The following is a 14,562-nucleotide window of genomic DNA, read 5'->3' on the forward strand; positions in this document are numbered from 1 at the left end:
TTTTTTTTTTCCGGTGCAAAAAGGTGTTTTTATTAAAGCATGGAGACAGGACTGTGGGCAGGAAGAGCTGCCTAAATATAAACCTTTGTTAATGCTACCATACTGGGTAGTTTAGTTAATAATATTATTAGGGTTTGTGCATGAGACTTACGTATATGTGTTTATTTGTACCTCTGTGTTCTTTGTGCCCAAGTTTGACATTCTTATCCTCGTTTCCCGTCGGTTACACTGCACTCAAGCTGGGTGGGGCTTCTTGCCTTTCTCTTAAGCCATTGGGTACTTTCACCCCACCACGCTTTGCCCTCTGCCTAAATCGTGTCCTCTTCTGCTTTGGCACTCTGAGGGACCCCTACTCCTCTTTCAGAGTCCAGTCTGTAACTCACGTCCATGTTGGGAGACCTGGGGCAGGTTGTGCAGCTCCTCTGCTTGAGTCTCCTCTTCTTTTTAAGGGGGAACCCTAATGGCCCTTGTAATCCTATAACTGTGGTGAGGAGTAAAGGAAAATGCATGTCAGAGTGATTTCTCTCACCGAGAAGACTCATCTTGACCCCTTCCTTCTCAGTACACTAGACACTGGCCTTCCCGTGGAGGTTTGCACACACTGTATGAAAGTGGTTCTTACATATGTCTTGTTGAGGACGGGAATCATACCGTGTTTGTGTTCTGTCTGGGTGCTCAGTTGAGTGCGTGTTGTATCACCATAAGCACTTGGTAAATGGTAATTGAAATTTCTCATAGACATCAATTCAGTGATTTCGTTTAAACAAAAACATCTCAAATTTCTTTCAATCACAAACATTTTTTAAGTGACTCCAAAGCTTTTAGGGACTATTTCCTTTTACAAAAATACAGTTAGGAGATTAAACTCACTGCCAACAGACCCAGGCATGCCTGTATTGCCAGTTAATCACTTTAATGGGTCAGGACAGACAGTAGAGAAGGGGGGGACCGGGCTGCAGAAACACGGAGGTGAGGACACCCAGTCTGTTGGCGGGATGACTGCTGGTTTGTGATACTCCCCCTGCCTCTGGGGATTGTTGAGCAGTTGTATGGGCAATGGGAAGAGAAAACCTTTCCTTTTCCTAAGAGCGAGAGTTTGAGCCTCATTCCTAGGTTTGTATGTATACAAAAGCAGTTCCCAAATTCCAGACACCCTACGTGTGTCTACTTTATATATTTATTTAATGAAGTTTTAGGATGGGTTTTCATGCTCAAGTATTTTAAGTTTTGCATGGAATATATATGCTTAACAGATTAAAAAACAACAACAACAACCTAATCCCAGTCATAAGAGAATTCGCTTTGTGTAACACACACACACACCTTCCATCACTTTGCAAATGCGTATAAAAAAGGCAGAATTTTTGTTGTTTGTGAGGTTTTAATGTCTGATAAGCCAAGTTCAATAAAACCCCTAAACTTTTGAAGTAAGTTTAAGATTATATTTAAAAAACTAAGCTTCCACAAAGCCCATGTGCTGTGTGGTATGGAACTAAGCTCAGATCTGTGCTTTCTTGGAAATTCATGGACATAATGCTTCTATAGAAATAGCAGCCAGAAGTAAAAGCTCTCAGCAGAGGGAAGAAACCAAATGAGAAATAAGTATAGTTAGACACAGAAGTAAATAACACATTATACAAAGAGTTCCAATGAAGATTGTTTAATTAAAATTTGTTGCTTAGAAATCCAGTTATCAAAAGTTCATATGAGGATGATGTCAGAGTAATAGAAAAAGTGGTGAAGGAGGTACCTACTCGTTTATGGGTAGAAGTAACTGGGAAGGGGTGAAATACAGCGCTCTTGAGTACTTATATTTGGAAGTATTCTTTGTAATAAACAGAATACTCCTGACTCGAGGAGGCAGATGCAACGTCATAGGTGTCTCTAAGATTTGTGGGATGCAGTATTTTGTGGTATGTTGGCAGTGTTGACTTGTTTGGATGAAGAGGCAGAGCAAGGCACTATATGTCAGGAAAATTTATAGCTGCATAGAAACCCATGGGTCTAAGGGTTGATGTCCCTGAAGAGCTTTGTGTGAAGCTGAGAGAGACTCCGACAGTATATCATCTGGGGAGCACGTAGTATGCGGGAGACCAGCGACAGCTCCCAGGAAGTGATTGTCAAAGGCACAGTCTTCCTGCTAGTAGCAAAGAATATCGTGTTTTTGAACAAATCACACAGTGGGCACAGGGACAAGGGGTAGGGGTGATGCTGGGCTGTCACTGGACATCTTTTGGGCAGAGATCTTTTTAACTGAAGGCAGAATATGTGGAAAGTTGTGGACTTGCCTTCCTGATAGTGATCTCTCTCAGGATTTCAAGGAATTGCTCATTTAAACTCAGATATAAACAAAAGACAGGTGGAAAGGAGAGAAACGCTAGGAGAAACGCTGGAAGTTGGAGCTGGCCGTGGGCAAAGATGAATGTGCTCAGCATGGTCTTGTAAGGACAAGAATTTAAGACTGTTGGGGCGCCTGGGCGGTGCGGTCTGTTAAGCATTCAGCTCTTGGTTTTGGCGCAGTCTCAGTGTTGTGAGATTGAGCCCCGCGTCAGGCTCTGTGCTCAGCGGGGAGTCCGCTTGAGATTCTCTCTCCGTCTCTCTCTGCCCCTCTGCTTGTGTGCATGCTCTCTCCTCTCTAAAATAAAATAAATAAACCATAAAAAAAAAAAATTTAGGACTGTTAGGAAGTCCTGATGCAGGTGAACAATACCCCATAATAGACTGACATGTTACCTGTGAGGCTGCTTAACAGGTAACAGGAGCTAGGATAGGAACTTTCCAAAAATAGGAATAAAACCAAATGCAGAATCTGCAGGCCAAAGAGCTTTGATGTTTTTTGGCAGTGTTTTAAAAGACATTATTAAACAGGTGGCTTATGAAGAACCATGAGGCAGCATTCTGTTTTCTAGGAATAAGTCGTATCATGTTGAACTAGTCATCCTAACTACATTTCTGCTTTTCTTTTTTTAATTGGGTTTCTAAACTGGTACCACAGAGGAATGGAAAGCCTCTGACAAGTATATATTCTAATGTCCTGTGAACAAGTCAGAGAAGTGTAGTATGCATGAGTGGACAGTTGTTCGACTGCTGGAGTAACCAGACGCCAGGACCGGTGATGCAGGGGCTACTATCAGGCTGCCGATGGGCCTTTAGAGGCTTGAGAAGGAACCTATTCTTGGCTGTATTCTGTGCAGTATCATCATCAGTGACTTTTTTGAGAATATAACATGCTGATGAAATGCCTTCATGACATCAAACTATTAGGAATACCTAATACATTAGATGTTAGAATCTGGACTTAGGAGGCTTTGATCAACTAGAAATGGCTCAAATGTAAAAGAGTGAGATTTCCTCAAGGCAAAATCAAATCCTGTTCTGAGTTCCAAAAAACATAATTTTATGAATACAGGATGGAGAGAGATGGTATGGTAGTAAAGCATATAGAAAAAGATGTACATCACTAGGGTGGTGTGACTACCACAAAATAATAGTATTTGGCTACATTAGTAGAAGTGTATATTGTTCAAAACCAGATAGCTGCTCGATCCCCACCTGGTCAGACCTTTCTGGGCCTGTTGTATGCAGCTTGGGTGCCTGACATAAATGGGACGTTCTTCTAGGGGGAAATGGCATTGGAGGAAGGTCCAAAAACACTGAAAATGATGGACTTCAGCAAGATGTGGTTGCTGTTTGTAGATGGTTGAAAGGTGTTACACAACGAAGTGTAACCAGGGCGCTTGGTGAGTGGAAGTTCCAGAGAGGCAAAGTGAGGAAGAGCGATCTGGGTGTCAAAGTGGCTATGTTGAAAGTTTCCCTCCAGCTAGGAGGGGGTGATGTGGTAGCAGTTCTCGCTGGGAACGTCACAGAGGAGATTCTTGGACTGAGTTAGACCAAATACAAATCAGCCATTTCACTGCATACCTACTTTGTGTCCAGCATTTCACTAGACACGGGAGCCTAAGATGGCTTCTAGCTCTGTATTTTCATGACTCGAGCCAAGAATGGGGGTGAGGATGGAGTGGTTCACGAAAACGGTAGCTATACCATCTTGCTGATATTCTTACTAGATTTGTGCAGTCTAACACGGGAGCCACTGGCCACAGGTGACTACTGAACACGAGGAATACAGCAAGTCCGAACTGAGATGAGCTATAAGTGTAAAATACATCTGGATTCAGAGAATTAGAATAACTTTTTATACTGATTACATATTGAAATAAGAACTTTCGGGATATATTGGGTTAAATAAAATATATTCTTAAAACTAATTTTACCTGTTTCTTTTTACCTTTTAAAGTGTGGCTTCTAGAAGGTTTAAAATTACTTTTGTGGCTCACATTATATTTCTCTGGGAAGTGCTGCTCTGGAATTTAGGTTTTAGAGCTAACCTAACATAAACGTGTGATTTTTCTCTTCTTCTGTTCCTAGGCCTGAGAAGATGGCGAAGCTCCCAGTGATTTTGGGCAATCTAGACATTACAATTGATAATGTTTCCTCTGACTTTCCTAGTAAGTATAAGTTCTCTGTAATAACCAGACAAAGTTCTGTTTGACTTTTACTTCAATTTGTTTGTTTTTAATTTTCCAGATTATGTCAATTCATCATACATTCCCATGAAGCAATTTGAAACCTGTAGTAAAACTCCAATCACATTTGAAGTCGAGGAATTTGTGCCCTGCATACCCAAACACACTCAGCCTTATACCATCTACAACAATCACCTTTATGTTTATCCTAAGTACTTGAAATATGACAGTCAAAAGTCTTTTGCCAAGGTGAGTACAAAGATCGAGGTTTGTTTTGATATCAGACTCTCTTGGGTTTTGGCTTCTCATGTTCTTTTATAAATACTTACATAAAAAGATAAAAAATAAATACATATTCTGGCTTTTTGTTTCATTTGCTATTTCTTTTTTCTTTAAATATTGCTGCAGGCCAGAAATATTGCTATTTGCATTGAATTCAAAGATTCAGATGAGGAAGACTCTCAGCCTCTGAAGGTTTGTTTTTTATATATGTTTGCATTTTTCCATTTTAAAAATGGACCTGCGTGATATTGCACAACTAAAGGAATTTAACACATTATAATCAACACAGACACAAAAATATGTGACATCACAATATATAACCACATGTGCTGAACCTTACAGAATATGGAGTAATTGAGTTCTTGCTCCTCACTGACTGTTTCTGTTTTGTTATACTCTTTAGGGATGAAGGTTTCTTATGTATGTTCAATTCAGTAAACATACCATGTCTTACTATGAGCCAGGCATCGTGTGGATGCTAAGAATTTTATTAGTAAGATTGATAACAGAAATAATAATAAAAATAGATTGATATTTGTTGTTTATCATAGTATAGAAATAATAGGTAATAAATTATTGGTGATGTTTATGGAATGCTTACTATAGTGCAGTCTCTGAGCTTAGAGCCTTATAGGTATTAAACTCCTTTAATTCCCCTAAGTATTTTTTAGATGAGACTAATGCACAGAATTTAAATAAGTTGGTGGTTGCTTGGTGAGTTGCTTCGGGCAATCCATTAGTGGAATCACTATTCAAACTCAGGTAGTCTGGCTCCAAATTCTTTACTGTAACTATGTGGAAATGACTTTGCAAGAAGGGAAGGAGACAAAGATGCAAAGAAGAATATAATAATAGTTTTTGCCCTCACGAAATTCACGGCTTAGTGGGAAAGGTAGTCATGGAGAAAAAACTCCTGGCACATAGAAATGGTTTGTTGTCAAAACTGAATAATTAATATAAAAATGCTGAGGGGTCACAGAGGAAGGATGGATGCATGGAAGTTTGGTGCACATGGAAGGGAAGATCATTCAGACAGAGGGATTGCATGAGCGCAGGCATGGAAGTGTGAAAGGAAACTGTGGTCAAGGTGCTGTCTAGTTACAGCAAGGACAGGTGTGTGTGCTTGGGGGAGGGAGGTGGTGCTGGTAGATGGACTGGAGGATGGGTTGGACCCAGGAGTAAGGGGGCTTAGGGGTCTGGGGTCTCTTAGGTAGAAGAAATCCATCAGAGGTGGTTATAAGTTTATGCTGTAGGAATGCCTCTTGACACATCTGAGTTTAATTTCTGACTCTGTTAATTAAATACTGGTGTCTTTCTTTGCTAACTCTTAACTTTAGTGCATTTATGGCAGACCTGGTGGACCAGTGTTCACAAGAAGCGCCTTTGCTGCAGTTTTACACCATCACCAAAACCCCGAGTTTTATGATGAGGTAAACAAGGAGGTTTTCTTTTCTTTTCTTTTCTTTTTTTAAAGACTTTATTTATTTATTTGACAGAGAGAGACAGCGAGAGAGGGAACACAAGCAGGGGGAGTGGGAGAGGGAGAAGCAGGCTTCCCGCTGAGCAGGGAGCCCGATGCGGGGCTCCATCCCAGGACCCTGGGATCATGACCTGAGCCGAAGGCAGACGCTTAACGACTGAGCCACCCAGGCGCCCCCAAACAAGGAGGTTTTCAAGGGAAAACCCAGTTAACCAGTTTTAAGGAAAACTCTTTAAGTTCTTTGCTTAGTAAAGCAAAAAACAAGAGCAACTGCATACTATACTGGAATTACAGTGCTATAACTAAATGTTGAAGTATTTATTTTACATCGTCTTTTCTAATTACAAAAGTAACATTCATTCTAAAAACTTGAAAAATGCAGATAATAGAAAAGTCAAAATCTCTCCTCTATTACTACCACAATTAATATTCTGACATATATTCTTTCAAATTCATACTTAAGGATAGTTATATTTGTCAGACCTGAGAATCTTTCTTTCTCATTATTGGGTTTCTTTATGTAGAATGATAGTGTCGTTCATTAAAACTACTATATGAATCTTACTTTTAAATGTTCTATCCTGGTTTTTCATCATGCTGTTGCTGTGTTAAGTTCATGTAGTGGTTGATGTCGTGGTTTCCAGTTCTTTCTAGAGTTGAAATACCAGTTCTCCCATTTCTGGTCGGTGAATGTCTTGGTCTGTTCAGGCTACTGTAACAAAATACCAGACTGGGTGGATTGTAAACAGCAGATATTTACTGCTCACAGTTCTGGAGGCTGAAGTTGTAGGTCACGATGCCAACATGGCCGGGTGACAGCCATCTTCCTCCTGGTCACAATTGTACCCTCACATGGTGGAAAGGGAGGGGGGAGGGCTTTGTTGGATCTCTTGTAAGAGCATTAATCCCATTCATGAGGGCTCCACCCTCATGACCTAATCACCCCCAAAGACCCCACCTCCAAATACCATCACCTGGAGAGGTTAGGATTTTAACATAACCAATTTGGGAGGTGGGTGGGGACACACACATTCAGCCCATAACAGTGTATTATGGATCCATTTCTTCTTTAGCACAGTTTATGTTCTCTGATTTATTTGACTGCAAATGTTAATATGAGTTTGGAGACCCAATGCACAAGTGACATGTCGTGTGGCTGCTTTCATTGAGAATTTTTGTCTTAAGATATTAAAAAGATTGTTATTTTGTCTTCCTTGCAGATTAAAATAGAACTGCCCACCCAGTTGCACGAAAAGCACCACTTGTTGTTCACATTCTTCCATGTCAGCTGTGATAATTCAAGTAAAGGGAGCACAAAGAAGAAGGATGTTGTTGAAACACAAGGTTTGGGATTTCATCATTCCCTTGATTGTTCATAACTTACATATTAGGTTCTTAAGTTTTATTTTGATTCTGAACCCTCATCCTCTTGCGGAATTTTTATTTTTTTAAAGATTTTATTTATTTGTGGGGGGAGAGCATGAGCCAGGGGAGGGGCAGAGGGGGAGGAACAAGCAGACTCCCCACTGAGCACGGAGCCCAATGCAGGGCTCCATCCCAGGACCCGTAGATCTTGACCTGAGCCAAAGTCAGACACTTACTGAACCACCCAGGCATGCCCCTTTGTGGAGTTTTTAGATGAAGTTTGTGAAGGTAGCATGCCTGATCTGCATATGTAAGTTTTTATAAAAGATCATTTTAGAATTGTAATCCCAAAGAGGCCAAAGTACATTGTAGACAATGTTCTGCAGAGACTAGATTCAGGGCCTTAAAGATCAGGCAGTTTAATGGCATTGACTTTCTTTCATACATTTTCAAATACCTACAGTGAAGTTTTTTGTGCTTTTTTTCAACAGTTGGATATTCCTGGCTTCCTCTCCTGAAGGATGGAAGGGTGGTGACTAGTGAACAGCACGTTCCTGTCTCAGCCAATCTCCCATCTGGCTACCTTGGCTACCAGGAGCTTGGGATGGGCAGGGTATAGGACTTTAAGATTGATTTATCCTAGGACCTTCAGAAAACATGAAAAATCAACTAAAGCAAGAATAACACAAAAAAAGCACATAGTATTTTTGCTGGTCCCAACATTTTAGTTTTAGTTATTCATTTTCAAGTAAACATAGGGCAGTGGAAGGCAGTGCTACTGACAGCACAATTTAGAATTATGGTTTGGGCATTTTAGAAGCCCTGAACCAACAGCGTCTCAGCAGGGGAATGGAGACTTGGAGACACTGGATGAGGTAGAAGTTTTTCGCTGCAAACTAGCCATGCTCAAGTAAGGATGTGTTCTTAGAGTCACACAGACTATTAGGAATTGTCTTCCAGCTTAGGGTAAGTCTAGTAACAAATCTCGCCTACAGGGTAGCCCGTTCTGATACATTTTCTGATTCATTAAAGCCTGAATTTTCTTAGATTTCTCCAATCAGTTAGTTGGTTTTGCATTTTTTTTTTTTTTTTAGCCATCTTAAGTTTTATAGACTTCAGTTTTATAACAAGCTTAGGTAAGGTTTCATTTCATTTTAAATGGCTTTTAATGTTTCTCTACATTTAAGTAGTGCCAAATTTGGGTCCATGTTATGGACAAATGGTCAAAATATTCCAAAATCAGGGGAAATCATATAACATTCAGTTAAAATTGCTAGTCTGAACAAGAGAAAATGGAGGTTTCAAAAGTCAAAATAAGCACCCACAGATGATTAGCCCTTTCCCCATGTTAGGACTTCTTCTACTGTCCTATTTGCTGGATGCGGTATCTTCTGCCATCACTTTCACAATCCTGAGCTCTGGTTTGGCTAAGTCACTGGTGAAATAGCCTTCTTTCCCTCTCAAATGGACAGTAATTCTACAGCTGCAACTAAGCAAAAGATAACTTAGAAAATCCAGGAAGGAGAGCACTATACTTGGGGGAAGAAAGTGGGCGGAAATTAGTATTGGTTGCATTCCTGCTGTTAGCCAGCCGTAACTATTGAGTCACTGACGCTGTTTGGGCCTTTGACACCTCATCAGTCCCCTCTGTGAACATGGTGTTTGAAGCCAAGATCACTAATCTGTTGGGATGTTTTTTTTCCCTTCCCTATCTTTTCAGCATTATGGTCCAGAAATTAAATGGGTAGACGGAAGCAAGCCACTGCTAAAAGTTTCAACTCACCTGGTTTCCACAGTGTATACTCAGGTATGTTTTATTCCACTAGCATGAGCAGTGATTGCCGAGTGAATGAGTTTGCATGATTTTTTGGCAAAATGAAATCCTAATTGATATGTCATATGGATATATTTTTACTCTAGAGGTCCTTCATTGAAGAAAGTACATTATAAGGTGCTCCTATGTACTGATATAAGCGAATAGTATAAGTAACATTTTTCAACAATTTCCTCTTTTGTTGGAGGATCTTTGAAATCTTCTTTAAAATTTATTTTTATCTCTTTGATGTTTTCATTTTTATATGATCAGTTTCATATCTAAATAAAACATGCGTGCTGCAAGAAGCAGATACTCCTGTTTCCACAGCATTATGCTAACAGGCTTTCTTTCTTTCTCTTCTTTTTTTTCTCCCAGGATCAGCATTTACATAATTTTTTCCAGTACTGCCAGAAAACCGAATCTGGAGCCCAAGCCTTAGGGAGTGAACTTGTAAAATACCTTAAGGTATCAGATGACTTTCTTAGTAACCCCTTTTTAATGAGTTTGGGGTAGGTTGGGTTTTCTTTTTGGTGTCGAGTATTGTTCTTACCACTCGGGAACCTTGTAAGGATGTTCTTAGCTAGATACTCTCACGTTGATAGCTTCTGTATGGTTTTAGATGGTGGCAAGAAGTGGATTCAGAAATAGGACAACTCCAGAACACTATATGTTAACTATACTGGAATTAAAAGAAAAAACTAATTAAAAAAAGAAAAGAAGAAGAAAAAGCGAAGAAATAGGACAACTCCTGCCTTCATCCTCATCCCACATGTACTGTTTTTAGGCCCAACTCAAAACACATTGTTCTCTGCATAGAAAATCACTCACTAACACAGGCCTATCTGTTGAGTGCTCCCCGGGTGCAGAGCACAGTAACAGGCACATAAGAAGTGTGCTTTAGTCCCACGGTTAAATAATTTCTAGTTCACTATAGGAGATAACATAACCTTGGAGAATGTGTGCTAGGTAGGGGAAAAAACCCAAAAAACAAACAAACAAACAAAAAACCCCTGAAAAAACAGAAAGAAGGCACATGCCCAACCCCAGTGTTGTGCAGGGGTTGGAGGCTCCCAGCATCATGGAATAGTGAGAGCAAGGTGAGGTTTATTTAGGGGAGTTTTATCCAGAGTGTGATTCCATGGGAATATTTTTTTAAAAGGAGAGTAGCTAAAAGAGCATCCTAGGCATGAGGACAAAATATAAGAAATGTGAGAAATGGGGGCACCTGGGTGGCTCAGTCAGTTAAGTGGCCAGCTCTTGATTTCAGATCAGGTTACAATCTCAGGATCCTGGGATTGAGCCCCACATTGGCCTCCGCGCTCAGTGGGGAGTCTGCTTGAGATGCTCCCTTTCCCTCTGCCCCTCCCCGCACATGCTTGCTCGCTCTCAAATAAATAAATCTTTAAAAAAAAAAAAGAAATGTGAGAAATGGAATACAAGTTTGTTTGACTTCAGCAAGGAACATGGAATGAGAGTTCTGAAATCACTGCTTGGCCAAGTACCCTTTCAGGTATCTCACAGAGAGCCTTATGACTTTAAGAAGAGTCTTTGTATTAGTTTTCTATTGCTGCTATAACAAATTACCACAAACTTGGTGGCTTCAAACAACATGAATTTATTTTCTTACACTTCTGTAGGTCCGAAGTCTGACACAGGCTTCACTGGCTCAAATCAAGGTGTTATTAACATGGCTGAGTTCCTTTCTGGAAACTCTGGGAGTGAATCTGTTTCCTTGACCTTTCCCAGCCCTCATTCCTCATTCCTTTGCTTGTGACCTCTTCCTCCATCTCAAAGCCAACAATGTTCCATCTCTGACCATTCTTTCCTTAGGCACGTCTCCTCTGACTCTCTCCTTCTACCTCCCTCTTCCGACATTAAGGACCCTTGTGATGACTTTGTGTCCACCTGAATAATCCAGGATGGTCCCCCTACCTTAAGGCCGCCTTAATTCCCTTTTGCCATGTAACATATTCACAGGTTCTGGGGATTAGGATGTGAACATCTTTGTCCCTTATTCTGCCTGCCACTGCCTTCCATTATTTAGATAGACTTCTTCCATCCTTGTTTGGAACTGAGTGGAAATTGCGTGGGGTTGGTCTCTTTTTTTTTTTCCCGTAAGATTTTCCTTTATTTGAGAGAGAGAGCAGGGTTGGTATCCTTTTAAGAAGATAACACAAATGCCATTCCATGTCTGTAGAGCCTGCATGCGATGGAAGGCCACGTGATGATCGCCTTCTTGCCCACCATCCTAAACCAGCTATTCCGCGTCCTCACCAGAGCAACCCAGGAGGAAGTTGCCGTCAACGTGACACGGTAAGAGAGGCGGATAGGCGGATACCTTCTTCCCTTTCAGTCTGTCCACATCTGGAGCACGGTCATACATATCTGGGATGCTAGTATGTGTTGACCATTATATTTAAGAAATTTCTTTTGATCCCATGTATAGGGACCCCATCTAATTACTCGTTTCCTTGTTTCCTGTGGTGCCAATAGTATCATCATTGTTCTGCAACTACTGTGTAATAATGAAATGTTTTCATTTTCACATTACTATTCATTGCTTTATTCATTTCTGTGGTGTGTAGGGTCATTATTCATGTGGTTGCCCAGTGCCATGAGGAAGGATTGGAGAGCCACTTGAGGTCATATGTTAAGGTATGTAAAATAAACGGTCCCGATCATTTAAATCTGTGGCTCTCCAATTTTCCTTCTAAGGACTCATTTTTTAAAAACCTAGTTATTTTGGGATGAAACTTAATACCTCTGCTTTCTCTTCTATACCTTAGCCAGTGCTTGTACCTGAATGAGAGGAAGTCCAGAGAGGGGCAGCCATTCATTTATTTACTTAATTTAATTTTTTCAACGTACATTTCTTATAATGGGTTTTGCAAATAATAATGACGTGGAATTTTAAAGAAGAATTTTAAGTTGCTCTTGGTAGGCCTTTGGTATAGCCCTATTGTTTTCATCTTTCTTTTTCCCAACTAAAATTTGCAGTAAAACTGTTTCTCCTGAGATGAGAAGGTTAGCGCTGGCCACCATCAAATTAGATAATTATGTGGGACAGCAAGAGATGTCACTAGGATGAATATCAACAGGTTCTTCATTTATGTAACACTATTCAATAGACAGTGGCGGTTACCATTCTGAAAAGTTACACACATTCTATTTAGTCTTAGACACCTCTGTAAATTACAGCTACAGAATCAAGTCACCCAGTGTCGGGTGACACATTCCTTGAAGTCCTTGGGAGGTGGAATTGTGGGCTGGAGGACCACTGACTTGAGCCAGGTGGTTCCCATATTGTTATGGGTTCCCTGAAGGTATCCTGGGCTCCCTCTTTGTGTCACCCTTCCCCCCTTCTGTTACCACACCTTCCTCTCCCACCCTGCACTTGTACCTCAGTCCCTCACCGCCATCCCTTAGAGCCTCTCCTGCTTTCAGCCCATCCTAGATAACAGGGACATTAAAATATCTTTCCCTTTTCTTCAAAGTATGCTTATAAAGCTGAGCCGTACATTGCTTCCGAATACAAGACCGTGCACGAAGAACTGACGAAAGCCATGACCACAATTCTCAAGCCTTCTGCTGACTTCCTCACCAGCAATAAACTACTTAAGGTATGTGGGGTGGGGGTGGGGGGGCAGTGTGGCTCTGCAGTATTGAAATTGATGGAAGAAAATCCGAACGCAGTAGCCTGATCAGTTCACCCTTCTTGTGTGTCTTAGACAGTCACAACCTCCTAAAAAGGGGGTAAAGAGTTAGTTCTTTGGGACCAACTTTGCTGCATATACTTGTGCTTCTAACAGACCTGCAAAATATTACTATATTTAAAATTTCACGGGCTCTTAAGTTTTAAGAAGTCATTATATTCGAATGGGTGGAGGACACCGAGGTGGAGATAATAAAGGCAGCATCAGCAGGGGAGGCTCAGTCAGGAGGAAAGGTCACAAATCTAATCCAGCAGTGCCTCTTGTTGGCTTGTGCCGTGCTGAGCATGTGCACCCAGCTTCCTAGTGGGATGCAGTCCTGGTTGTGGGACACGCGAAAGCCGGAGAGCAGCTCCGTGCACCTCTGGTCCGATAATACTTTGCCGAGTGGTTCAGCCCTGCTTTGGGGTCGCACCTGTTTTGCATCTGTAACATTGTCAGCTTAAGAGAGTAAACATCTCGCCTCCTAATTGTTGGGTTTCTCACCGGATCCTTTTTTTTTTTTTCTTTCAGTATTCATGGTTTTTCTTTGACGTTTTGATAAAATCCATGGCTCAGCATTTGATAGAGAACTCCAAAGTTAAGGTATGTCACTTCGATCAGGGCTTGTGTTGTGGCTCTTAGGGGCAAGTCTTTTTGTTGCTTTGTAGCTCACATTCACCAATGCTCTCTGTTGCCAGTTACAGCACAGTTCTAGGTGCTTTCCAAGTAAGAAAGCATTTTATTCCAAGTAATAAAGCCATAGGGCTATCATAAAGTACTGCCCCACATTTTATAGATGAAGAAACTGAGCCCGGAGCAAGTTACTTGCCGAGGCCTCACTGCTAGCGAATGGAGCGAGTGGCCACGTTTTGAGACCAGTCTGGCTTGAAAGCCCACTCTCCTGAAGCGTGTGTTACCAAGTCCAAAGAAAACTCTGTCTTTTCCTTTGTATAGCTTGGAAGTCTTCAAGTCTGTTGAAATGAGAGTAACAGTTTAAGCATTTAATGTAAATGTAATTACCCAGTCTTGAACATTGTAGACCTTTCTCAGGGACTTAGATGAGAGTGTCTGATGTTACTTCATGTCTCCTGGAAGCAGTGAAGGGAGTTGGAGATAACTCCTTGCTGAGGTGCCTGGGTGTGTGTGACACTGGGTCCCCATGCTGAAGGTGTCCTGGGGATACCCTTCAGGCCTCTCTGGACTGATGCCTGTCTGGGTGTGACTGGCTGTCTGAGGCTCAGTGTGGACACATTTTTATAAGATTCTAATGTGGTAAACTCAGTGGTCAAGTGACAAAGTCCCTTTTGAGGTGTGCATACTCTTGGAGTTGCCGTTATGACTATGAATGAATGCTGTCTGCGTTGCATTGTGCAGGGTCTTGAGTCTCGTGGAGAACAGGAG

General features: G+C 41.2%; 1 protein-coding gene across 20 annotated transcripts in view; it reads left to right on the top strand.

Annotated features, from left to right (window-relative positions):
• DOCK9 (dedicator of cytokinesis 9) overlaps positions 1-14,562 on the top strand; it is a 283,110-nt gene that overhangs the window by 189,646 nt on the left and 78,902 nt on the right. For all 20 annotated transcript variants that reach the window (XM_032402708.1, XM_032402715.1, XM_032402713.1 and 17 more), the window contains exons 16-27: positions 4,429-4,508; positions 4,588-4,775; positions 4,935-5,000; positions 6,146-6,238; positions 7,509-7,632; positions 8,145-8,266; positions 9,374-9,460; positions 9,845-9,934; positions 11,667-11,782; positions 12,055-12,124; positions 12,964-13,089; positions 13,693-13,764. In XM_032402708.1, coding sequence (XP_032258599.1) covers positions 4,429-4,508; positions 4,588-4,775; positions 4,935-5,000; positions 6,146-6,238; positions 7,509-7,632; positions 8,145-8,266; positions 9,374-9,460; positions 9,845-9,934; positions 11,667-11,782; positions 12,055-12,124; positions 12,964-13,089; positions 13,693-13,764 — 1,234 coding nt within the window. The remainder of the gene's footprint in view (positions 1-4,428; positions 4,509-4,587; positions 4,776-4,934; positions 5,001-6,145; positions 6,239-7,508; positions 7,633-8,144; positions 8,267-9,373; positions 9,461-9,844; positions 9,935-11,666; positions 11,783-12,054; positions 12,125-12,963; positions 13,090-13,692; positions 13,765-14,562) is intronic.

This window comes from Phoca vitulina, unplaced genomic scaffold (assembly GCF_004348235.1).
Source record: "Phoca vitulina isolate PV1807 unplaced genomic scaffold, GSC_HSeal_1.0 scaffold5, whole genome shotgun sequence".
NCBI lineage: Eukaryota > Metazoa > Chordata > Mammalia > Carnivora > Phocidae > Phoca > Phoca vitulina.